The following is a 26,229-nucleotide window of genomic DNA, read 5'->3' on the forward strand; positions in this document are numbered from 1 at the left end:
GCTCAGAATTTTGGTTGAAAATTGCAATATTTTTTTTCTTTAATGGTTTGCTGTCCGAAGGATTAAGAATTAAAAAATAAACCAGGATTAGGCTGGATGGTGCTCAAACTCTAGACCATGTTCCAATCTGGCCCCTACGTCACCAGGCATCCAAAGCACTCTTGGTCTCAGCCCTGAAATTTTCATTGATTATCCATCCAAAAATTGTTAGAACCATGTATGTTTCAATGAGATCACCATGTTTTCCTGAACTCCAGTATCAGCTATTCTATATGATTTCTCTCAAGAGGATAACCCTTTCACCACAGGAATTAATCTAGTAAATCAATGCTGTACTACTACTTATTGTTTTTGCTTTTCATACTTTCTGTATTCTGCATACTTTTTGCTTGCTTGTAATTCTCAGCAATTAATTTTGCATCATGAACTAACTTGGATATGGTTTTGCTTTTTCTCAAGTAATTGATATGTCTTTTTAAATACCAATCCAAACAGACAACTTGAAAATTACTCATTCAGTCCAACTGTTTTGTATATTTTGACCACTTCAGTAGCCAAGCAAACACATTTACAATATTTCCAATCTCACTGTTGACCTGAAATGCATCCCAGGGTGCTTAAGGAGGTGGCTCTAGAAATTGTGGACGCATTAGTGATTATTTTCCAATGTTCTATAGATTCCGGGTCAGTTCCTGTGGATTGGAGGGTAGCTAATGCTATCCCACTTTTCAAGAAAGGAGGGAGAGAGAAAACGGGAAATTATAGACCAGTTAGTCTGACATCAGTGGTGGGGAAGATGCTGGAGTCAATTATAAAAGACGAAATTGCGCAGCATTTGGATAGCAGTAACAGGATCGTTCCGAGTCAGCATGGATTTACGAAGGGGAAATCGTGCTTAACTAACCTACTGGAATTTTTTGAGGATGTAACTAGGAAAATTGACAGGGGAGAGCCGGTGGATGTGGTGTACCTCGACTTTCAGAAAGCCTTCGACAAGGTCCCACATAGGAGATTGGTGGGCAAAATTAGAGCACATGGTATTGGAAGTAGGGTACTGACATGGATAGAAAGTTGGTTGACAGACAGAAAGCAAAGAGTGGGGATAAATGGGTCCCTTTCAGAATGGCAGGCAGTGACTAGTGGGGAACCGCAAGGCTCGGTGTTGGGACCGCAGCTATTTACAATATACATCAATGACTTGGATGAAGGGATTAAAAGTACCATTAGCAAATTTGCCGATGATACAAAGCTAGGTGGCAGTGTGAACTGTGAGGAAGATGCTATGAGATGGCAGGGTGACTTAGACAGGTTGTGTGAGTGGGCGGATGCATGGCAGATGCAGTTTAATGTAGATAAGTGTGAGGTTATCCACTTTGGTGGTAAGAATAGGAAGGCAGATTATTATTTGAACGGTGTCAAGTTAGGAAAAGGGGATGTACAACGTGATCTGGGTGTCTTAGTGCATCAGTCGCTGAAAGGAAGCATGCAGGTACAGCAGGCAGTGAAGAAAGCCAATGGAATGTTGGCCTTCATAACAAGAGGAGTTGAGTATAGGAGCAAAGAGGTCCTTCTGCAGTTGTACAGGGCCCTAGTGAGACCGCACCTGGAGTACTGTGTGCAGTTTTGGTCTCCAAATTTGAGGAAGGATATTCTTGCTATTGAGGGCGTGCAGCGTAGGTTTACTAGGTTAATTCCCGGAATGGCGGGACTGTCATATGTTGAAAGACTGGAGCGACTAAGTTTGTATACACTGGAATTTAGAAGGATGAGAGGGGATCTTATTGAAACGTATAAGATTATTAAGGGGTTGGACAGGTTAGAGGCAGGAAACATGTTCCCAATGTTGGGGGAGTCCAGAACCAGGGGCCACAGTTTAAGAATAAGGGGTAGGCCAGCACCGAGCCTTGCGGTATCCCACTAGTCACTGCCTGCCATTCTGAAAGGGACCCATTTATCCCCACTCTTTGCTTTCTGTTAGAAATAGATACTTGATAGGCAAAAGCATGAAAAGTCACAGAAGATAGATGGAAATGCAATGTTAAGGTGCTTTAGTATCCTCCCACATCCCAAAGATGTACAGATTAAGAGGACACTAAATGGTTACAGGTATGGAATTGAAGAGACTGAGGAAAATAAAAAATGGGATTAATGGAGGTTTTGAATAAAAATGAATGGTTGATGTAGATTCGGCGGGCTGAAGGCTGATGGCGCTGTATTTCCATGACTATATTTACGTGACTGAGTATTTTGTTTTGAAAATGAGGAATTTTCTACAAGTCATCCACTGTATTCAAAACATCCACCCTATTAAAACGATGAATGTCTTTTAATACCATGGTTAACGTATTCCTGGGAATAATGCAGAAGTTGCAGGATCAATTTATCCCAAAGAGGAGGAAAGATTCTAAGGGGAGTAAGAGGCACCCGTGGCTGACAAGGGAAGTCAAGGACAGCATAAAAATAAAAGGGAAGAAGTATAACAGCAAAGAAGAGTGGGAAGCCAGAGGATTGGGACTCTTTTAAAGAGCAACAGAAGATAACTAAAAAAGCAATACGGGGAGAAAAGATGAGGTACGAGGGTAAACTAGCCAATAACATAAAGGAGGATAGTAAAAGCTTTTTTAGGTATGTGAAAAGGAAAAAAATAGTCAAGGCAAATGTGGGTCCCTTGAAGACAGAAGCAGGGGAATTTATTATGGGGAACAAGGAAATGGAGACGAGTTGAACCGGTACTTTGGATCTGTCTTCACTGAGGAGGATACAAACAATCTCCCAGATGTTCTAGTGGCCAGAGATCCTAGGGTGACAGAGGAACTGGAGGAAATCCACATTAGGCAGGAAAAAGTTTTGGGTAGACTGATGGGACTCAAGGCTGATAAATCCCCAGGGCCTGCACCTATTGTCTATTGTCTAAAATATTCAGACTCCAAAACCCAACCTTTGAGGAAGAAAGTTCCGAGTACAGGTCCACTACCAATTTTTTCTTTAATCCGGAAATATTTACAAGTGTGCACTTGAAAATCCCCTCCGGAAGTCCCCCCAAAAACGTGGTACCTAGGCTGTGTGCGGTGGCCAATCTTGACCTCATCGGGACCTCAGCGCCGATTAGCGGGTCGATTTGCCCCCTGCAGTTGGGGATAGGGACTCTGGCCTGGTCAGAGCCGGCAGACGCCTTCCCATAGCCGACTTCCACGGATGGTCGTTGGTTCGAATTTCTTCCATGCGGTCAGAACGGTTGAACCAGAGCCGGCAGATCCATTCCTGTAGCCCACTTCCAAGGCCAATTTTGTGGGGCCGGTATCTCGGCTCCAGTACCGCTAGACACCTCTCGGAGGTCGTGAACTCTGTATGTTCGGTAAAGTGGATAATCCAGGAAGGCTGCGGAACCTAGGATGCCAGAAAATCGGTGATGGACCTGTACTCATGACCTCTGTGGGGTAAAATAGCTGCTTGCCTTTATTTTTAAACCGAGATTTAGATTCACCCACAAGAGAAAATCTTGCTCTTTTCAACTCGTGGCATGAGCCGAGCATGCTCAAACTTTCCATTTGACCTCCCACCATTTCCAGGCATTGGCTTAGTATGCCGTTGTACTAATTCCTACATATTAACGTATTTCTTTAAATAAAGAAACCTTTTCTGAATACAATATTTCAGAAATGCCCCGTGTATCTGAAGTACACATGCTTCATCACTGCATTCAATTCCCCAGCAATGAACAATAATGCTCTGTTAGTCTTCCTAATTACTCACAGTACTTGCATCCTTGCCCATTGTGAGTCACATGCTGGAACATCTAGATCAATCTGCCCCTCTGAGCTTTGCAATTTCTCACAATGTTTTGAATTAATTTTTCTGGCTCACAGAGCCTGTGCACTGACAGCACAGCACCTGCCTGCCCTGTCAAATCCCACTTGTCTGACCTGATAGCAGAGTCTGCAGGTCCCAGGCCCTAAAGAACTGGTGTGGGTGGGACTGTCTAGGAAGAACACTGTTTTCAACAAATATGCCTCCTTCTGTCTTCCTGATGCAAGGGAAATCATTGATGAAAAGGACTTTGCTTAAGACCCTGATTTTAGTTTTGTGATACAGCATGGAAACGGGCCCTTGGGCATATCAAGTGCATGCAGACTAACAATCACCTTTACACTAGTTCTACCCTGCAGACTAGGGACAATTTACAGCAACCTGCACGTCTTTAGAATGTGGGAGGAAACTGGAGCACCTGGAGACAATCCATGCGATCATAGGTAGAACATGCAAACTCTTTACAGCCAGCACCTGTAGTCAGGATCAAACCTGGGTCTCTGGTGCTGTAAGGCAGCAGATCTACCACTGCCCCACTGCCACCCTGCCCTGAGGAGTTTTCCTAGGGCTGAGATCATGGCTTCATCCAATCAAAAACCATATTCCGGTATTCTAGGTAGTGGAGCGTATCCCCATCTGATTCCTATTGATATTTGCTGCGAAGAGATGGTCTTCATGATCCAAATACTGCTTTGATGTTTGATGCATCCAGTTTGATCTCATCTCTGGATTTCAACGCTCATCTATTTTGTATCAAGATCGTAATGAGTTAAGTGGTCCTGGTAGTAACCAGGCTGATGATCAGTATGTGGATTATTTGTAAGTAATGGTTTCCCACATAGATGTACCTGATTGGCTGAGTTCTTCCCGATCTCACCTTTTCTTTCCCTACAGATTCCACAATTTGCACTCTTGTGCCTTCATTTTACTGCACCAGTTTAAAGTCTCTGCAGCGGAAGCTCACTTTGAAGATGTTTACTATCACTCTTTAATGTGAGTTCTCTGCGACCCACTCTCACTGCTCCCCTTCTGTGATTTCCACTGTTCTCTGACTCTTTGACCAGGTTCTCCCACCCAAAATGCTGCCTGACCTGCTGAGTTCCTCAGGCTGCTCTCTTTTTTGCTGTTGGTGAGTGGGGTGCTGCTTGATCAGACTCCGTCTCATTGCTGAAGATGGAGAATAAACTGATAGAGATAATTGGCCAAATTTGTTTTGTTTTGTAATAAAAACAGAAAATTCTTGAAATGCTTGGGAGGGTTTGCCTGTGTGGAGTTTGCACATTCTCTCTCTGACTGCATGGGTTTCCTCTGTGCGCTCTGGCTTCATCCCATGTCCCGACAATATGCGGATTTGTAGGTAAATTGGCCTCGGGTAGAAATTTTTCCTAATTTTTAGGGAATGGATGAGAAAGTGGAATAACAGAACTAGTGCGATTAATGGTTGGAATGGACTCAGTGAGCCGAAGGGCCTGTTGCCATGTTATAATCTCTGAAACTAAAGAGAAACGGATCAGGCAGCATCTGTGGAGAGAGAAACAGATGAATTGCTGTCAAAATAACTTAAGGAAGTGCAATATATCTAGCAGCTCTGCACAATATTGGATGAGATGCCAATCAAGCAGGCTCGTCTTGCGTGGTTTTGGACGTCTTGAGAATTGTTGAAACTGTATTCAAACAGGCAAGTGAAGGAAGGGTATTGCACATAACACTAGACTGGTTAGATATATAGTCAGACTGGTTAGATATATAGTCAGTTCTGGAGCAGAGGTCTTCAGAACTACAATTGGATTTTGACTAGCCCCATAGTCTCTGCTGTATCCAATGATCATGTCCATTTCTTGTCATGTCCTGGCTTAATGATTAAGGCGAATGAGAAAGTTGCTGAACATATGATTAAAGATGGCTGTGGATGTCTATTTTAAACTGAAGTCTGCAGTAGCATTACACTACATGTTAGAATATAGGACTAATATGAATTAGAACATTGGTCACCATAAGGCAGCAAAAGCCACCTTGGTGAGTGAGGATCATCCATTTGTTAATTCCTTTTATTCACTCATGGGATGAGGATGATGCAGGAAAGGTCAACATTTTCTTGCCTGTCAGCAACTTTCCCTAAATCTAAATTGCATGCTGGGCTACTTGAGGACAATTTTAAGGAATGACCTATTTAAAAACATGGAACAATAGGAGCGTGAATAAGCAATATGGCCCTTCAAGCTTTCTGTGCCATTCATTATTTTACTTGCCATTCCTCTGTCTATATACAGTACCACCAATTTATTTTTCCAGCAACTGCTGGTCGAGTCTCCGCCTGCCCCCCCCCCCCCCCCCCTTCCCTCTCCCTTAATTCAGACAAAATTCCACCCAGAAACTCCCCTGAAAATGTGATGCCTAGTCCGGGTGAGGTAGCCAATCTTTACCTCATCAGGACTTCCGTGCTGATCAGCGGATTGAATTTGCCCCCTACACCTAGCTCTTTGGAACTCCAGCTCTGCTGGAGTTGGTAGATCCAATCCCATAAGCTGACCTCTGGCGGGTCAAATTTGCTGAGTCAAATTGGTGGGTCAAAGTTCCAGAGCTGGGCTCTGGAACTCCAGCCCGGCTGGTGCAGGCAGATCCGTTCCCATAGCCAACTTCTGCGACACCCCCTCCCCCCTATTGGTCCAGCAAAATGGATAATCCAGAAAGGCTCTGGAACCAAGGGTGCCAGAAAATTGGTGGTGGAGCTGTACCAGATTCCCACTCTCTCCTGATACATTATTGATGTCTGGAAATCTATCTCCCTAAATAAATATATCTTTTCACTTTTCCCCTCCAGTCTTAATACAGAATTTTGTAGGATCGCCAATCAGGGGAAACATGCGTTGAGCATGGCAAATCTTGTCAGAATTTAGTACATTCAGTCAGATCTTTTTTTAAACTCAAGTGAATGCTAGTGGACTCAGTCTATCCTCATACCCATTAATCAATCTGGAGAACTATTATGTTCCATCGATGACAAGGATATCCTTCCTTGGGTAAGGAGGCCAAAAGTGAACTTGATTGTCCAGGTGTGGTTTATGCTACAAGCAGCTCTGAATAACTGCACTAAGATATTCTCGCACTTCTACTTGAAACATTTTGCAGCAAAAACCATTTGCTGCTTTAATTGATTGTTGCACTTTGATGGCTCTGGAGCCACAAAGGAGTAAGGGCAGCAAGCAACATGGTTACCATTGGTGATGCAGGGTCTTTAAGCCTCGTTTTGTATTGGGTATTGGTTTATTACTATACGGTGTACCAAAATGAGTTTGTATTAATTTGTAAAATTACTTGCATTACTTTTTTGAGGGTGTGCTTCAGATTCATGTCATCACTTGTCCAGATCTCTGGGTTGCTAGTTCCTTGAGGACCTTGAATGGATCAAGACCTGAATAATATTCGGGTATGGGTTATAACCTTTATGCCACACAAGTCAAGAACATTAACTTGTCCAGCAGGCTGAGATATAACCACCATCCCTTGATATTTAGAAGGTCAGAAACTTAACTGGATGAGCCAGACAGACATTCCCTTCAATATCAGATTGAAGTCCTGCAAGATCACATACAGGACTTCATAAGTCCTTGAAACCTTTTCTGCAATTGCAAAGTACAAGTCAAACGAATTATGGAATATTTGTTGTTTGGGTGGATGTGCAATTCCTGTGATTCCACAGAAGTTTCAGACTGTTCAGACAAAGCAAACCACTTAAAAAAATTCACATTCCCCATCAGGGATGTTGTATTGAATTCCCTCGATATGATACCTAAACAGAAGCAGCTTGATAAAGCTTCTTCAGCACCATTTCCCAAACCCATAATCTTGAACTCTTGAATATAATAATAATAATAATAATAAACATTTATTTTATATAGCGATTTTCCAAATGCTCAAATACGCTTTACAAAAACAGTCATGACATAGAAACAAACAGACGAACTATCCTGACGGAGAAGCGGCGAACAAATAGCGCCAGCGTCCTCTCACGTCAGGGTCTGGCAGTAGACAATAAAAACACAAGACACACAATTACAATTTTTAACACAAACAGCCATCACAGTGATTGCTCCAGGCACACCCTCACTGTGATGGAAGACAAAGAAAAGTCTTATCTCCTCCTCATCCTTCTCCCGTGGTGCCACGAGGTGATCGAGGCTCCTGACTTTTGAAGCCCCCACCGGGCGATGGAAAGTCCCAATGGAACTTAAAGTCCCGATGGAATGCTTAAAATAAAGGTATATGGTTCCATGGGAACATGCGAGCTCCTCTCCAAGTCACACATCAACCTGGCTTGGCAATATTTTTGCTGATCCTTCATTGTCCTGGATTGAAATTCTGTGCTTCTGTTTGTATTTCATCTCAGATGGTCATCATGACTATAAGTTTTGCCATTTGTAATTTTATTCTACTTTCAAGATTTAATTTAAGGTAACTCAAATCATGTTTGAGAATGCAAAAAAATGACAAAGATTATAGGTGTATTGCCCAACATATTTATTAGATGATTCACATACAGTGCAAAAAGGTTGTAGACCGTTTCCACTTTATTGTCTAATATTATGTCCCAGAACTTGTTTGCTTTGGATATTGCAACATCTTTTCCTTTCATTCCTTTCAACTTATTAAGTGTTCTGCCCATAATCTATTTATTTTGGGTTACAAAATGTTGTGGTAAAGTTCCTGGCAGATTTAACATGCTTGTTCTGTCTGCTTCCAGCATAATACCACATCTAATTTAGTGCCCTGACCTTCACAAACTGCATGTTTTAAATATTATATTTCAGTACATTCCAACTTAACCAGCCATCATACTTTGCTTCCTGACCTTATGCCACATGAATACATACTGTATTTGCTTTAATAATCTTTATAGCATTGAAATAGCAAATCATATTAAAAAGCTAATGCACATCAAAAGGACTTTACCACAGACGTGCATTTAAAATACTTCATTATTTAAGTTGTTCTTGCAATCAAGAAGGCGATAAGTATGAAATGTTCATCTTGCCAGCACTCGATCACCATGCCAGTCTGTAGAAAAAGTCCACACCTTTTCATTTGTCTTAACACTAAATCTTACAGATATTTCCTGTCTGGAAGTAGGGCAATCTGAAGTGCAACTTTCTCAGTTGTTATGCTGAGTGGGAGGGGTCACCAAAGGTTGCTATGTAATTTACTCTTCATAAGTTATAAGGTCTGATAGAGTTGTTGCTACTTGTCCTATGTAAATTGGGCCAATGATAAAAACCAGTTGGACTGAAATTCCAGATGGCAAACAGCAGAATTAAGAAGCAAGACCAGGTCATTTGGCCCTTCATGCCTACTCTGCTTTATATATTTTTTAGTTTTAGAGATACAGCGCGGAAACAGGCCTATTAGGCACATCTAGTCCGCACCGACCAGTGATCCCTGTACATTAACACTATCCTACACGCACTAGGGACAATTTTCACATTTATACCAAGCCAATTAACCTACAAACCTGTATGTCTTTGGAGTGTGGGAGGAAACTGAAGACCTCCGAGAAAACCCACGGAGGTCACTGGGAGAACGTACAAACTCCGTAGACGTGCAGCCATGGTGAGGATCGAACCCGGGTCTCTGGTGCTATTTCATAACAGCACAGCTATTTTTACCACTTATCTTAATGTCTCAGAAATGTTATTAGTTGGAACCAGTGCTAAACAAAATGCATTTAAATCATCAATTTACGTAAAGGGTGGCACGGTGGTGCAGCGGTTGAGTTGCTTCCTTGCAGCGCTAGACACCCTGGTTCAATCCTGACAGCGGGTGCTGTCTGTACGGAGTTTGTACATTTTCCCTGTGCTCCAGTTTCCGGTTTTCCCCGTGTGCTCCAGTTTCCACCCACACTCCATAGACATGCAGGTTTGTAGGTTAATTGGCTTCGGTAAAGATTTTAAATTGTCCCTAGAGTGTAGAATAGTGTTGATGTATGGGGTGATCGCTGGTCGGCGTGGACTCGGTGGGCCGAAGAGCCGGTTTCCATGCTGTATCACCAAACTAAACTAAAATAGTTAATGATGCAGGGGACACTAACTAAATTAGTTTTTTGTTAAAACTTCTGTGTCCTGTTAATTTTGATCAGCTATTTAAATAAAGGTTAATAAATGTAAAAATGTTACATGTTCACCAGACAACTGCTTTTGGTGTGATCTATATATTTGAGGACTGTTTTATGTTTGAGTTATTAACTAAGTGGAAATACTTCCTATGTTTTATTAATCGTACCTAAAGTAAGACCCTTAGTTTTTTTTTTGCTTGAATCAGTGTTAGAGTTTGGCATTTAGACACAACAATGAGCAGAATTAGCAACTGACTCAATTACATGATTACTTGATTCCAAACAGCAGTTTGCTTCAAATAGCTTGCAGATTATATAAGAAAAATCAGGTAAAAACCTGGCATTTAATGTGAATTGTTTTTCCATTCGCAACCCTCCCAACCCTTCCGTATTTGGTGGAAAGTTTCCACTTTCTTATTTCATTTCCGCCATTCCGATTTTGCCTCACATTTTTCCGCAAAACTGTCGGTAATTGCAATTTGTCAATTTGGTCGCTAGGGGTTCGGCAAGAAATCTCCCCGCCCTGGAAGTCTCCCCGAAAATGTGGCACCTAGGCTGGGCAAGGCAGCCAATCTCGACCTCATCGGGACTTCCACGGCCGATCGGCGGGTTGAATTTGCAACCTGCGGCCGGGGCTCTGGAACTCCAGCCCAGCTGGAGCCAGCACATCTATCCCCATAGCCGACTTCCTTGGCCAGCTGGATAAACCAGCAAAGCTCTGGAACTAAGAGTGCCAGAAAATCAGTGGTGGAACTGTAATGAGTAAATATTAAATTTAAGTGCAAGATTATATAACTATATTAATTAATTAAGACGTAGCAGAAAAGCCAATTACCACCTTTTTGGGCTGATTATCAATTCATGTGCGAATTTACTTCAAGTACTTCCGTATGCTAAGTCGAGTCACATAGATCAACTCTTTCTTCATAACTTAGTCATACATTTTATGACCATTGTTCTTTTATTCAATACCAAGAGAATTGGGATTTGTAAGGAAAAAGCAAAATAGAAAAAACAAAACAATTTTTTCTTTGTGTTGCAAAACGTATCTCTGTTCAATAACCTTTCTATAAATAGCAGAATATACTCATGATAGGCCTGACATTGTACATGTAGTCCAAGAACTACAGATTGTTGGAAAAAATAGTCGTTTTTCACACATGAATGTAGCGCAAGCGTATGCGAATTTGTCGTACATACTTTTTATCGTTGAAAAGTTGCATTACGCGCCATATTATGAATTTTGATGTAAAATTCTAAATTTTGGACATCAAAATTATGAATTTGTAAAATCAAATGTTGGGAGGTCTGCATTTGCTACTTTGTATATTTTTCTGTTTCTGGGTAATTATGCTTCTATGTAGGTCAATTGGCATTTAGCTTGTTCTGGCAGAGTGATTAGATTACCTTTTACAGTAACTTGAAAACAGTGGGTGCGCATATGATCTCAATATAACATGTTGCAGGAAGTGATAATAATAGCTTCTTGGCATGCTGAACCATTTCTGTTTCAAGACTAAGTTTTAGTTCATGACTCCATCTGTTTATCCTTCAGCTCAGAAGCCAGGCTTTTAATATGTCATGGAAGAAGTTAAATCACAACATGAGCAAAGTTAATAAGTCCTGGAACACAAATTGTCCTGTGCTACAAAAGAGTCACCGGTACAAAAGGCCAAGCAATATAGATGATTTGCATAGGGGATTCTGTTACTGCTTTTGTTTATTATATTGCAAATATCCTGCCAGCAAATACGATACTTGCTATGTGTTTGCTGTACACATTTATTAATAAGGTTACATTTAGACTAAGCCCATCATGACTGTATGAACATTGGACATTTCCATGCATATTATATCCAACCTGCAATACAAAATATTGTACAATGGTTTTAAATTCTTAATATCATCTTAATATTCATTAAGTATATTTTACTTAAATGTTAGAACTTGCCTAATCTGTTGCCTGCCTCGTGCATCTTATCTCTTGGCACCTTCCCACAATTTTCAGACTGTAGTGTTCTTCAGTTGTGTCCCTTCTATTCCCTCCCCCTTCTCATTGGGTGTTTTGGCTCCAAGGCTGCATCATCTCTTCAATTATAATCTCTTTCATATTAATTCAAAATTCTGTGTTTGTTAATATTTTTGGAATCAGCATTAAAATAACAGAAGTGTTGTATATGGAGGAGTGGGACCTATCAAGGAAGAAAATAGGACCTTAAATATGGATGCTGAGGCAGTGTTAAGGTACTTAGTTGTGCTCTTCATCTGCATTCAGCGGGGAAGTAATAATGAAGGAGCAGGTAGTTGAAGAAGAAAAGGAAATGAGGAACTGTTGGTGTTGGTTTACAAACGAAGACACAGACTGCTGGAGTAAATTAGCGAATCAGGCAGCATATCTGGAGAACATGGATAAGTGATGCTTCGGGTCAGGACCCTTCTTCAGATTGCAGATAGTTGAGGTGGTGTCTATGTTAAAAATTGATAGCATGGATCCATTAGAAAATTTGGTTGGATTTAAAATAGATAAGTTACCAGGACCAAATGGGATGCTTCCTAGAAATGTGATGAAATAGTGAATATAGTTAGAAATGGACATCAAGGATGTTTTTCACCACCTTGCACTGAAAAAAAAGACTATTCAACAAAGTTGAAGCACCAAGATTCAAAACATAAATACTAAGTTGACCGAGTAAGAGGCAACAGAGAGGATCACGGCCAATGGTTATAATAGAAACTGAAGGAAGATGACTTTTGGCATTCCGCAGGTAATAAAAAAGGAACTGGAGATGCTGGTTCATACCAAAGATAGGCACAAAATGTTAGAGTAACTCAGCCAGTCAGGCAGCATCTCTGGAGAAGATGGATAGGTGATGTTTTGGGCCAGAACCCTTCTTCAGGCTGATTGTGGGGGATTGAGGGGAGAGAGAACTGGAAGCAAGAAAAAAACAGGAAAATCAGTGCGGGCAAAGCAGATGACCTGAGGCAGGGTGTTTTGATTGTAACTCCCTTTTTCCATTCTCACACTGTCCTGGTCCTCCACCATTCCCAGATGCAGATTGGAACAACAACACCTCGTATTTTGATATGAAAGTTGAATCCTCTAATTTTAGTTAACTTCTACGTGCACTCGCCTTTCCCGCTTGTACCTGACCCCATCTATCTATCTATATACTAAAACTCTCGTTTGTTTGTTTATTTTTGATCGAACTACAGCCAAAATGGTACATGTTAGCTTGACAATTTTAGGCCCACCTTACTCACCGTCATCACTTTAATGGTAAAGCAAGTAGTTTTATTGATATCGATGTTATATTTTTAAAGTTATTCACATTTTAAAGTTTAAATATATCTCCTAGGGAGGGGGGAGGTGGAGGGGGGGGGAGGTGGGGGGGAGGGAAGGAGGGAGGAGGAAGGTGGATAAGGGGGGTTGAGAGGGATGGGGAAGGGGAAGTGGGGAGGGAGAGGGGAGGAGGAGGGGGTGGGGGAAAGAATGAATGGGGTGAGGGGAAGGGGGACAGTGGGGGGCAGGAGAGAGTGGGGGTGGGGGAAGAGGGACAGTGGGGGGCAGGAGAGAGGGGGTGGGGGGAAGAGGGACAGTGGGGGGGCAGGAGAGAGGGGGTAGGGAGGAGGGGAGAGTGGAGGTGGGGGAGGGGAGGGAGGTGGGGGTCGGGGGATGGGGAATAGGAGTGAGGTGGGGGGAATGGGGGTGGAGGCAGGGCTGGAGGACTGGGGGTGGGGGCAGGGGAGGGGCAAGTTGGGGGGGCTAGGGGGATGGAGTGGGTCAGTGGGGGGAGGAGGGGGCATAAGGGGGATTGAGTGCGGGGGGGGGGGAATTGAGGGTGTCTCCCCTTCCCTGCCCCCCCCTCTACGAGGAATGGGCCCAACGGGTCCATTTGGTCTAGTCTCCACTAAAAGTCGTTTAACCAGTTCCACAGTTCACTACGATGTATCCATCACAATCCCTAGCCAACACAATTGGCCTATCAGGGAACCACCCTGGCTGAGGTCATCTGTTGCCAGCCCCGATTTCTCTTGGTCTTTTCTTGCTTCCAGTTTCCCCCTCCCCTTACAATCAGTCTGAAGAAGGGTCCCAACCCGAAATGTCACCAATGCATTTTATCCAGAGCAGCTGCCTGATCCACTGAGTTACTTCAGAATTTTGTGTTTATCTTTGGCATTCCTCAGGGATTGGCAATGACGCCTTTGCTACATTTGATCTTTCTTAATGAGCTAGATTCTGGGGTGCCAGCCATAACTTTTAACTTTCTGGATAAAACAAAACTAAGTGAGAGTGTAAACTGTGAAGGGTATATTGTAACAAGATATAAACAAGTTATAGAGTCATACAGCATGGAAACAGGCCCTTTGGCCCAACCTATCCTTACTAGCCAAGATCCCCATCTAAGCTAGTCCAATTTAGCTCATGACCCTCTAACCCTTTCCTAACCATGCACCTATTCAAATGCCTTTTAAATGCTGTGGGAGGGGGCAAGGACTGGCGACCCTGGGTGTAAAACAAAGAGAAATCGAATATGGAAAAAAAATGTAAGCAAGATGTGGTTGGAATTTGAAATACATAACCTGCAAATGTAGTAGAAACGGTTTCTACTGTGGTCTTCGAAAAAAAAATAAAAAAATTGGCATGATAATTTTGCAAGGCTCTGGAGAAGAAGTAGGAGGGTTCAACAAATGCATTACTCTTATAGAGCCTGCGTAGACCCGATCTAAACAGCTGTAATCCTTCTGTAGCTTTATGACCACATGTTGAACATTTTCTGCTAATACCTTTAATCTTCTGTGTATTCATTCAATGCATATTATGAAATGCTTGACAGGTTAGAAATGGTGCCTTTTACTTTCTTTGCTGTCAATGTGAATTCTGAGTGGCTGCTCAGTGTATTTGTTGGTGCCGTGTTGCTGGATCCTGAAGGTCACTCAGAACTCATGGCTGATAGCAGGTGAGGTGAATTCTATGCCATAGGCATTAATAGGTCTCATTAGGGGCAGTGCCAAGGATAGCAACATGCACCGTTGCTTCACCACTGACAGGGACATCCAAGCGCAAGTGGTGTTTGACTTGCATTTAACAGAGCCATAAGCAATCTTTTGTTCATCTACTTCAGTCACTGAGAGAAACCCATGCTTTTTCTACTGGTCTGTATCATGTGAGTCTATTACCAAGAAGCAATTCCACTGTGGCAAATAAAAATACTGTAAAATCCCACTACTTGTAATCACGATGGACTAGAATAGCACATGGCATTGCAGATTAAAGGTTTAAATAATCTTGCAAAATAGAAGTGATTACAATTATGTACTGTATTAAATTTGAATTGGTGTAGAACTCATTAATGGTGTTTTTTGTACGGAAAACAAATCTTTGAATCTAAAGCTTCTTACACAAAACAAAATGCGCTTCAATATTGATTTTAGTTTATAATTTAAATTAATTTCCATGGGTATTTCTTTCTTTAAAGTAAAGAGTGTTTCATTATCATATGTACCCGCAACGGAACAATGAAATCTGTTTTCATCAAATGGATTAGTATGCTGGAATCCAATAAAATTTGCTTTTATGATTCGATTCTTTTCGCCCAATTAATCTGAATGGTTCAAAGCAGAAATGTTGTATGACTACATCTTTAAACAATTGGTTCATCTTTCAGTATACTGTTTATTTTGTTCACAGATACAGCAAGGTGACACATCATATCTGGGAGAAGTTCTTGAAAAAGTTCACCAATTTGTTCCACTGCCCTGCTGCATCTCCAAGGTCAGAACGTGCTTCTTTATCAAGCATTCGTCACATTGTGAAAATTGTTACTGCATGGGCAGAGAACACACTTTCAGATATTATTGTACAGTTTGTAACAAGAACACCGCAAATAAATATTTCTTCCATTTTGGTGGTTTTGGCAAATGTTTGGTTTCTTCTAGTTACTAACTGTACCACCAGTGGAGCAGTTTTGTTTTATTTATCCAATCAAAATGCTAATATTTTGAATAGCCTCTTCGCCTTCTCTACTCAAAAATCAGAAAACCACGTTTCTCCCATCTTTTTATGCCTTAAAGTGTTGGTAACATTCCGCATAAATTCCTGAACATTTTATATTTGTTCCTATTTAAAATTGTATCATTTAGTTTATTACATCAATCGATATTCTTAATACAGGAATTAATCACTCCACGATACATTTCATGCAGAAGGAGTGCCAAAGAACTCAGCAGGTCAAGCAGTGTCTGTGGGGAGAGGAAGAATATTTTAAATTTATGATCTATCCTCAATTCTGTTGAAAAGTCATTGGCTTGAACCATGAATGTTGTCTCCCAGCCTGCCTATGCTGTCTGACCCATTGACTGTTTACTGGGTAATTTTTAAGATCATCCCATGTGGGTTTAATAAATATGGTCAGATTTTAACACAAACATGCTTTTTTTTAAAGATTACTATTTCGTGAAGAAGCTTTGTTTCTTGATTATTCCAGTTTTTAGCCAAGAAGTCAATTTGGTTGCATTGTATATTTTCTTTTTTATTTCAGTTTTGTTTCTGGTTATGTGTTTACTGGATTGGTTTTGTAGTTAATTATTAATTGTGCAATAACCAAATTTCATTCCCTAAAGAATAGATTTCTCCTTTTCACAGGACTGAAAGCTGATGTAAGTTGAAGATGATTTAAAGCAGCTGACCACTCAAATGTTCTCCATAAAAGATTCAAGAGATGATGTTAATAACGTGACTGGTTTGCCTGCAAAAAGAAGCTGTGGTAGATGAAGATGTTTGGAAATCTATTCAGGAGAAACGCATCCCAGAAACTAAGTGCCCTGTTGCTGATTTTCGGGTTCATTTGGGGTTTGGTGCTGCTTCACTACACCTTCCAGCAGCCAAAGCATCAAAACAGTGCAGAACTGCGTGAACAAATCTTGGAACTGAGTAAAAGATACGTTCGAGCTCTAGCAGAGGAAAATCAAAATGCAATAGATAGTCCCCATGGTGCTTCAATGGCAGGATATGGTAAGAAGTGCAAAACACTTATTTTTGTCATATGGGTGTATTGTAAATTACTTTTCACACGTTCCCTTTTGGGAAGAAAAATATGTGCTTAGTGTGCTTTTAAACGAATAAAAGTTATTTGTTTAAATTTACTGAAGTTGTTATAAACTTACTGAACAAATTGGGTTTTTTTGATGGACAATGTGTTGATCACAAGAAAGCAGTAAGTGAAAATTCTACTCTGCTTTGCCCCAATATGAATTGAAGCAGCGATACAGCTGATGCCTGAATTATGAGGCAGAAAAAAAGTGAACTGTAGTTTCACCAAATCTTTCCTTTTACTGTCATAGCTTTAAGCTCAAAGATGCACAAAGTAGCCCAAAGGTAGTCAAAACTGATTTGAATTTCCTGACTCCTGTGAGCAAAGAAACTAAAGGTTATAGGATAAATGTTATGGTTTAACTCGTGGTTTGGATTTTTTCAGTGTGGAGAGTTTTGGTTCAGCTGTTGGAATTTTAGAATTTATTGAGTTTATCAAATGGCTTAGAATAATGCTGCTCGGAAAGAAGTAACTGCAGTGCATGTCCCGTGCTCTTTGTACATTAACCTGCGTTTTCCCAGTAGCCCTGTTTGTTTCAATTTCAAGTGCATTCCTTTTTGAAAATTACTATTGAATCTGAGTCATCCTTTGGTCCTATAATATTATCCTATGGTTTAAAAAAAAGATCATTTATGGCTAATGCTCATTCACTTCCCATGTTTTTTAAGACATTATCCATATTTTTACTTAAAATAAAGCGATTTTAGACAAGTTCCAACTTTATCACAGTTGGCTTTATCCTTGATGTTAAACTGGGATTTCACAAATCTTGAAAGAGGAAGGTAGCTATTTGCACTTTTTTTCTAATTGTAAAGATGAACTGTTTCTATTGCTAGTTGAACTGCTAACTGGAAAGCACAGATTTACGATAATTATCCAAAAAAGTGTAAATGACCAGTAACTATTTGTTTTAAACTTTGAAATAAAGAAAACTGCCTCAGATGCAGTAGAAAATTACAAAGTGACATATGCAGGCCAACGGGGGAAGGACAGGTTTAGTGGGATTAATTGGTAGTTCTGAGAAAGTGGATACACCATATGGTCATCTTCTTTCTTTACGTGTTTAAAAATAAACCCAAGATCTCAATTAATACGTTGACTTATCACATTTCTCGGCAGTTCAAAGTGAGTGATGTGCATTGACAAGGCTTGCTAATGTTTTGTTTTGGGAAAACTTGGTCCTGTCAAGCAGAAGATGGCCTAGGTTGGAGGATTATTATCCTGTAACCTTGCACTGAACAACAACATTGATAGTACAGGATTCCTTTGGGTATTGTAGTTCAATTTGGAATCTGTTCCCAGAATGGGCTTGAACACTCAATCTTTTGATTTAAATGGCAGTCCAACCTGCAGAGCCAAATTTGAAATTATGTTTTATCATATCATATCATATCATATATATACAGCCGGAAACAGGCCTTTTCGGCCCTCCAAGTCCGTGCCGCCCAGTGATCCCCGCACATTAACACTATCCTACACCCACTAGGGACAATTTTTACATTTACCCAGCCAATTAACCTACATACCTGTACGTATTTTAGGAAGCTACTTTCTCCCTTTTGACAATTTGCTGTATTAAGATGAACTGCTTTGGAAGGAAAGATGGTGAGCTGGATTACCTGATTCATGTCCTATACACCAGGGCACAATAAAATTCCTTGTTTGCATGAAGTTCACCGAGTAAAATTTTTTCCCTGATTTCTTTGAATCCTTCCTTATTTTCCGACTCCAACCTTCCCTACCGAGTCACAATTAGTTAGGATTATTTATCTGGAGTGGCACAATTTTATTTTTGGAATAGTTGTTTTAAGGAAATGTTGTGGTTAAGGAAGCCAAAGGCTGAACGGGGCCTCAAATTACCAAGAATTCAATGGCACTTTCTAACCAGTGAAAATACACTTCTTTGAAAGTGAAACACAAGATAGAATGCTAAAAGCATCAAGAGTTTTTTTTATTAGGGTGGATGTGGTACAAACACTAATTAGAATTGTGGGGTGGGGAGGAGAGGGGAGTGGGGGGGGACTCTTGTTCTCTCTCCACCTCATTTATATGCCAAGTTAGCCAATCTCTGCCAGTATTAAGGGTTGGCCTCATTGTCCGAATGGCAGAGAAGCCAAAATCAGGTGACCTCTGACAGACAAAGACTTTGAGACTGGAGGGTGAGCTATGCAGGAGTGGTCATCATATGCTGTTTTCACATATTGAATGCACCATATGTCTGTTATAAGAAGCAGTGGCCCTGTATTTTGGGAAGAGGAAATGCTGCAGTCTTGGAGGGGGAAATGGTCCCCAATGTTAGTTAATCTCTTTCAACGTGTCAGCCAAATAATACTGTGTTCAAGTTTCTGAAATCTGCATCATCTAATTCCTACCCATGAGCTTAAGTATGTATTACCAACTCAAAAGTTTAGACGCATCCAGATGGGAACAGGAGTTTATCAGCTAAACCTAAAAAAATCATCGGCTGCTCAGTCTTGTGGAATACTAAACATTGTTGCATCGTTTTTGTGATCTCATGCCTGTTAGTCAGGTAGATGTAAAATAATATTCAAATGTCTCTCCCAAGGTCCTGACTTCTCTTTCCCATCATAACAGAGTTGCATTGTTGTTTGTGAAATCTAGCTTTGCATATTGGCATAGGTATTTACCCACATACAACATTTTGAATGCAATTGATTGTCTGAGTACCTTGGGAAATTTGAACGGTAGCAGAAAAGTTGAAGATTAATTTTCAGTTTCAGGAGGGTTATAGTTTTAACAGATTTGTAAAGTAAGGTGACGTTTCACTCAGAGGGTGGTGGGTGCATGGAACGAGCTGTCAATGGAGGTAGTTGAGCCAGATACTATAACAGCATTGAAAAGATATTTGGACAGGTACATGGACATGAAGGTTTAAAAGGATGTGGGCCAAATGCAGGCAAATGGGCCCAGCTTAGATGGGGCATTGAGGTCAGCATGGAAGAGTTGGCCTGAAGGGCCTGTTTTCCTGATGTATAACTCTGAAATTAGTGTTTTTGTTGATAAAGGGCAAATTAAAATATAGGTTTTGTTTGAATGAGGTAATTTGAACACAAGTACCAAAGAAAATAAGCAGGGCATGGCTATTTAGTCCCTTGTGCTAAAGATCATGGCTGATCTTTTACCTCTATGGCCTTTCCTGCATTGATCCCACATTTTTCCCCTAAAAATCTTATTTATCTTTGTTCTGATTACACTCCACTTGAATAATGAATTCCAAAGATTAACTATCCTCTCTGTGGGGGGCTTTGGCCTACTTATATCCTAATAGCTGTCTTCCTTTTGCTGACTGTGACCCCTGACACACCAACCAGTCAAGCATAGTAAGAATTTTGTGTTATTTAGTGAATTCCCCTGATAAAGTCAAGGATGTATGTGCGAGCCTGCCCTCCTTAATCTCTTGTCATGCAACAAATTTGCCATCTCAATAATCAATCTAGAAACAAAGAGATTGAGCAATTGTGTCCTTTTAAATATAGTGACAGAAACCTTTCTTAACCAAGTCTCTGGGTACCATAGGTAGATTCTGGAGTCGAATTTTGATTGCTGATGGACGAAATGTATCACCACTGGTCGGGCAGGGTTAACTCTTAAAGTTCACTGAACCACTTGAGTTGAGGAAAACACAGATTTTCCACCACTTGTGAGTCTGTACATTGACGATCATGTAGTTATTAACATTTGATCGGCATTGCATTTGGGATTTTCTGTGCAGAAGGATGAGGAAACGCAATAAGGCATCTGATTGTAATCCTTATCGTGCTACTTAATTGGCACTGGATGAGGATCAGTTCTGCTCCAGCAAAAGACCCCCTAACTACCACATCTCTGACATTCAGTAACATTCCAATCACCAATTTCCACACCATCAACATACATTATGAGGGTGAGGTGTCACCGTTGATCAAGATTTTAACTGGACTATTCACCTATATCCCATTGCGGATGTTGAATTTTGTCTTTGGAACTGATGCTTTACAATGCTGAGAACTAAATTCTACACTCTGTATCTTTCCCTTTATCTATTGTACTTGGGTTTGACTTTGTATTTATATATAGTATTATCTAATCTGATTGGATAGCACGCAAAACAAAGCTTTTCACTGTACTTCAGTACACGTGACAATAATACATCTAACCAAAAAAACATTAGAATGCTGTGACCACCAGAATCAACCAAACTGCAGCATTGCCCACAACCGAGAATTACTTTTTTTTTTAAAAGGCCATTGCAATTTTAGAACATCCCAAAGCACTTTACAGCCAATTACGTCTGTTGTAATTTGGAAAGGAAAGCAGCCAGTAAATTCACTGATGTCAGGCTCAACGGCCTGTAGTTCCCTGGCTTGTCCATGCTGGCCTCCTTAAATAACAGTGCAACATTAGCCGCCCTCCATTCTTCTGGAACTTCACCTGTTTCTTGGAGGGCAGGAGGATGAGGGGTGATCTTATAGAGGTGGAAAAGATCATGAGAGGAATAGATCGGATAGATGCACAGAATCTCTTGCCCAGAGTAGGGGAATTGAGGACCAGAGGACATAGGTTCAAGGTGAAGGGGAAAAGTTGTAATAGGAATCTGAGGAGCTTTTCACTCAAAGGGTGGTGGGTGTATGGAACAAGCTGCCAGATGAGGAAGTTGAGGCTGGGACTATCCCAATGTTTAAGAAACAATTAAACAGGTACATGGATAGGACAAGTTTGAAGGGATATGGACCAATGCAGGCAGATGGGACTAGTGTTGCTGGATCATGTTGGCTGGTGTGGTCAAGTTGGGCTGAAGGGCCTGTTTCCACACTGTATCACTCTATGACTCTATGGTCCTAAAATGCTCTCCCACCCTCACTTCTGTCTCTTCCCCTACCTTGATCCCCAGTGACATGGCCTCTGTAATGTGGCCTTTTATACATTGATTAAGAAAGCTTTCTTGGACACAAGAATTAACAAATTCCACCCCGCCCATGCCCTTTACACTGTGGGAGAACCAGTCAATATAAGGCAAGTCATCTCCCACTAATACTACCTTAGAATTTTAACAGATATTTGCAATCTCTCCACACATCTGCTCCTCTAATTCATGCTAACTATTGGCAGGCCTACAATGCAGTCCATCAAAATGATTGTTCCTTTCCTACTTCTACGTTCTACCAATATTGCTCCACTGGACAATACCTCAAAACTATTCTCTCAGAGCACTTTAATTCTATCCTCTCCAATTAAAAGACACTCCTCCTCCCCCACCAGGCCTGTAGCATCTACACCCTGGAATGTTGAGTTACTGGTCCTGCCCTCCTTTCAGCCATGTTTCTGTTTTGGTTATGATATTTCCATTCCCCAAGCTTCTAGCATTGAAAGAAATAGTTTAAACCACCAACCTTCCCTCTTTCTTTACTGCGCACTTGCCTGTCCTATCTGCCGATCCTGTTCCCTTTTGACTACCGTATTTGACCCCTAACTTCTCATCTGCCTCCTTTCTTCTCTGGATCCCTCCTACCCACCAATGTATTTCAAACCCTCCCACGAAATCCCAGCAAATCTTCCTCCCAGGAAATTGGTCCCCCTCCAGGGTTGCAACCCATCCCTTCTGTACACCATCGATAATAACAACATGGATTGCAAAAGAGGCTTAGGTGCTGCAGAGTGAATCAGTGCCGGATTAACATAGTAGCAAAAGTAGCATTTGCTACGGGCCCCGCACTTTCGAGGGCCCCGCACTAAATGCATGCAAGCTAATTGCTTGAAATCGCCATCCCACTGAGGGGCACTGTGTTGCGCGCGACGCTCCCCAACCGCCACAGTTAGAATGTGTTGGCAGGACAGCGTGGACCAATGGGCAGTCGGCGCGTCTCCGCCTAACCGCCCAGTCTCCGGCCCTCTTACTCCACACACCTTCGGCCTCACGCAAACACCTCACTCTTCTGGACCTCTCTGCTCGAATATTGGCCTTGTCTCCCCACACATCCTGGCCCTCTCCTCGCTCATCGGCTCTTTTCTCTCAAGTCCCCGGGCCACTTTCACCACCTCATCAACCCCCCCCCCCATCTCTTCCACTCCTCCGGCCCTCCTTCACCCTACTCCTCCGGAGCTCTCTCCCCACTCCTCTGCTCTGGCACCTGCTCCCCCGAATCCTCCACTGCTCACTCTTCTGCAATCCTCCTGCCTGTTCTTTCCCTACCCCTCCGATTCCCTCTCCTTGCTAGGGCTTTCCTTCTCTCTTCACTCCTGCAGTTTTCTCTCTCTCTCCCCACTCCTCCAGCTCTCTCCTCCCCACTCCACTGGGCGTCTCTCTCCCTTCCCTCTCACCTCCCAGACTTTCGTCCCTCCAAATAGCTACTGTTATACAGTCCTTCCTTCTGCCAATCTACCTCCCCCCTTTATTCCCAGTATGTCCCCCTCTCTCCTCTTCTCCATCCCACTCACTCCCCTGCGCATCTCCATTATGCTCTCCCCGTTTCCTCCGAACCTCTTTCCCCCACACCTCCCTCCATGACCGACCCCCCCCCCGGCCTTTACTTTCCATTTCTATAGGCACTTTCCCTCACACTTTCAGCCTTTTCTCAGCCCCTACCCGTCCATATCTCCCCCTTCCCCCTCCCCCTCCTCTTCTGGCCCATACTCCCAAAATCCTGCGACTCCCTCCCACCAATCCCAAAAGCTGGGCCCTCTTTCTCACCAATCCCCCGGCTTTCTCTCCTCACTTCCCAGGCCCTGTCTCCTCCTCCACTCTTCTACCACCTCGTCTACCCACACCTTGCATGCCTCTCAGCATCCACCGCTCCAGCACTACCGACCCCTACTCCGTCCCTCTCACCCCTCTACCTCCAGTCCCGCCTCTATTCACTCCTCTGACCCTCCCTTTTCCACATTCCTGTGGCCTTCCCTGTCTCTACTCCTCTGGCACCCAGGGCTCCCACTCCTCCAGCCCTTTTCTCGGAATCCTCCGTCATTTTCACCCACGGCTCCCACTCCTCCAGCGGTAGAGCTGCTGGCTTACAACGCTTGCAGCACCAGAGACCCGGGTTCAATCGCAACCACGGAGTCTGTACGTTCTCCCCGTGACCGCATGGGGTTTTTTTTCCCGAGATCTTCGGTTTCCTCCCACACTCCAAAGCCGTATAGGTTTGTAGGTTAATTGGCTTGGTGTATGTGTAAAATTGTCCCTAGTGTGTGCGGGGATCGCTGGTCGGTACGGACGGTGGGCCGAAGGGCCTGTTTTCGCGCTGTATCTCTAAACTAAACCCCTCCATCAGGGGTTTAGTTTAGAGATACCCCTGAGAGTCTCGTATTAGGACCACGGTCAGTGTAGGCTAACGGAGATCGTTAACGGAGTTCGGGGAGCGGGGCCGAGTGTGTTCGGGGAGCGGGGCCGAGTGTGTTTGGAGAGCAGAGCCGAGTGTGTTTGCCGAATGGAAGATGCAACCCGCCTCCCGGCCCGGGCGGCCGTCATTGGTAGCGCGGGAGCAAGTGGCGGCTGGCTGGGTGAGGTCACGTGGGGCAGACGGTGACGTCACCTTGTCCCGTATTTAAGGCCCCATTATAACATATGCTACGGGCCCCATACTAGCTTAATCGGCCCTGGAGTGAATGCAGGGAGGTAGGAAAGGGGTCAAAAGCAGAACCTTGAGAGTGATGCAGGAATAGAAGGGTAGGCCAGATGAATATGTGGTTGAGGAACTGGTTTAGGGGGCGTGGAGTCAGTTTTTTGTCCCACGTGAGAGTCTTGAGTTATGAGTTACAGGTAGGTGGAGCCAAGACCAAGATCACATGAGCAATGACCTTATTCAATTTTGGAGCAGGTTAGGGGCCAAACAGTCTTCCATTTCTTCTGTTTTTCAAAGACACCATCTTATCTTTGGGGTTTTGATGTACATCTGTTCATGCTCTCCAGTATCTCCCATGACTCAAATGCTCTTCTCAAATTTGCCAACCTTGCAATTCTTGCATCAGGAGAAAGCACAACTCTGTACTTGGCTGATTTGATGATTTGATTTTGGTATAAAAGTGGTGTAATTATAAATATTATTTCAGAAGGTTGCCACCGAATTAAAGCACCTGATGCAGTTGCAATTTGCTAGATGGTGCATCTGAGCAGGACAGTTATGTCTTTAATTTTTTTATTTACTTTGGCAAAATTAGCCCAAGCATATTTTAAAGACTTTCGGGGTAGATTTTTAAGACCTGTATTGTTCTGTCATATATTGACCATTTTCATAGAAAATGGTAAATGTTATATGTGGATGGGAATTGAGTGAATAAGATATTAAATGTTTACGTTTTTTTTTTGTTTCCTAAGCTGATCTGAAAAGGACAATTGCTGTCCTACTTGATGATATATTGCAGCGCCTGGGGAAGCTGGAAAACAAAGTGGACGACATGATTTCAAGCCGCTTGACAAATAACACCAACAGTACCAACACCAATTCCATGTCTGCAGGTGCCAGTAAACAAATTAATAATCAAGGTAGTATTAGATAGCAAGTCTGCAAAGGGATAAGAAAATGGAATCCTGTTTTCAGTTCCCCTCCTGGTTTAGTGACCTTCATATCCTTTAGAGCTTTTCGGAAGGTTTCATTGAAGCTTTTGTCCAGTTGAAATGCCAAAATACTTGGTGCTCTGTATAATCTCGATTACCGTTGGGATTGGAATGCAGTGTTTCATCTTAAACCAATAAAAAGGTAATGTAATACTGAGACTGGTACACGTGAATGGAAATCCCTGCCCCCTTCGGGCCATTGCAGATTCTAGTTGGCTGGATTTTAAACAGGGCTCTTAGGAGGAATAGGAACTCCGATACATGAAAGAGGATTGAAGTCTTTAGGCAGTAGAGGTAGACACTTGTATTATTATAAATATTCCTATAAATATGTACTTACAATTATTACATCTTCACTGTTTACTCAAGAAAAATATTGTTACTGTTTAAAATCCATTTTTAGTGCACTGAACCTAGCATGTTGACATAACTTGATCACTGTTAAATATTAAATAATGGATCAGTAATGGGATGTTTCAGAATACCACAGTCTTAGAATGGCATATGGTTATAAAGGGGGATGATGATGATTTCACTATTAAAATAGCTCCACCTTCTATGCCATCTGCCCCCAAATTATATTTGCACTGGTGACCTCGTAGCTGTAAAGATATTGTAACCTATAGTGAATGTAATGTACAATCTTAGGTTATTGCAGATATTTTCAAATAGATAAC

The 26,229-nt window shown here is 42.1% G+C and overlaps 1 protein-coding gene across 1 annotated transcript in view; it reads left to right on the forward strand.

Annotated features, from left to right (window-relative positions):
• Positions 1–26,229, forward strand: part of LOC144605867 (alpha-1,6-mannosylglycoprotein 6-beta-N-acetylglucosaminyltransferase A-like) — an 85,844-nt gene that overhangs the window by 5,481 nt on the left and 54,134 nt on the right. Inside the window, exons 2-4 of the mRNA XM_078421497.1 lie at positions 15,603–15,686; positions 16,557–16,925; positions 25,313–25,480. Of these exons, the coding sequence (XP_078277623.1) occupies positions 16,682–16,925; positions 25,313–25,480 (412 nt within the window). The 5' untranslated portion in view covers positions 15,603–15,686; positions 16,557–16,681. The remainder of the gene's footprint in view (positions 1–15,602; positions 15,687–16,556; positions 16,926–25,312; positions 25,481–26,229) is intronic.

This window comes from Rhinoraja longicauda, chromosome 2 (genome assembly GCF_053455715.1).
Source record: "Rhinoraja longicauda isolate Sanriku21f chromosome 2, sRhiLon1.1, whole genome shotgun sequence".
NCBI classification, from domain to species: Eukaryota; Metazoa; Chordata; class Chondrichthyes; order Rajiformes; family Arhynchobatidae; genus Rhinoraja; species Rhinoraja longicauda.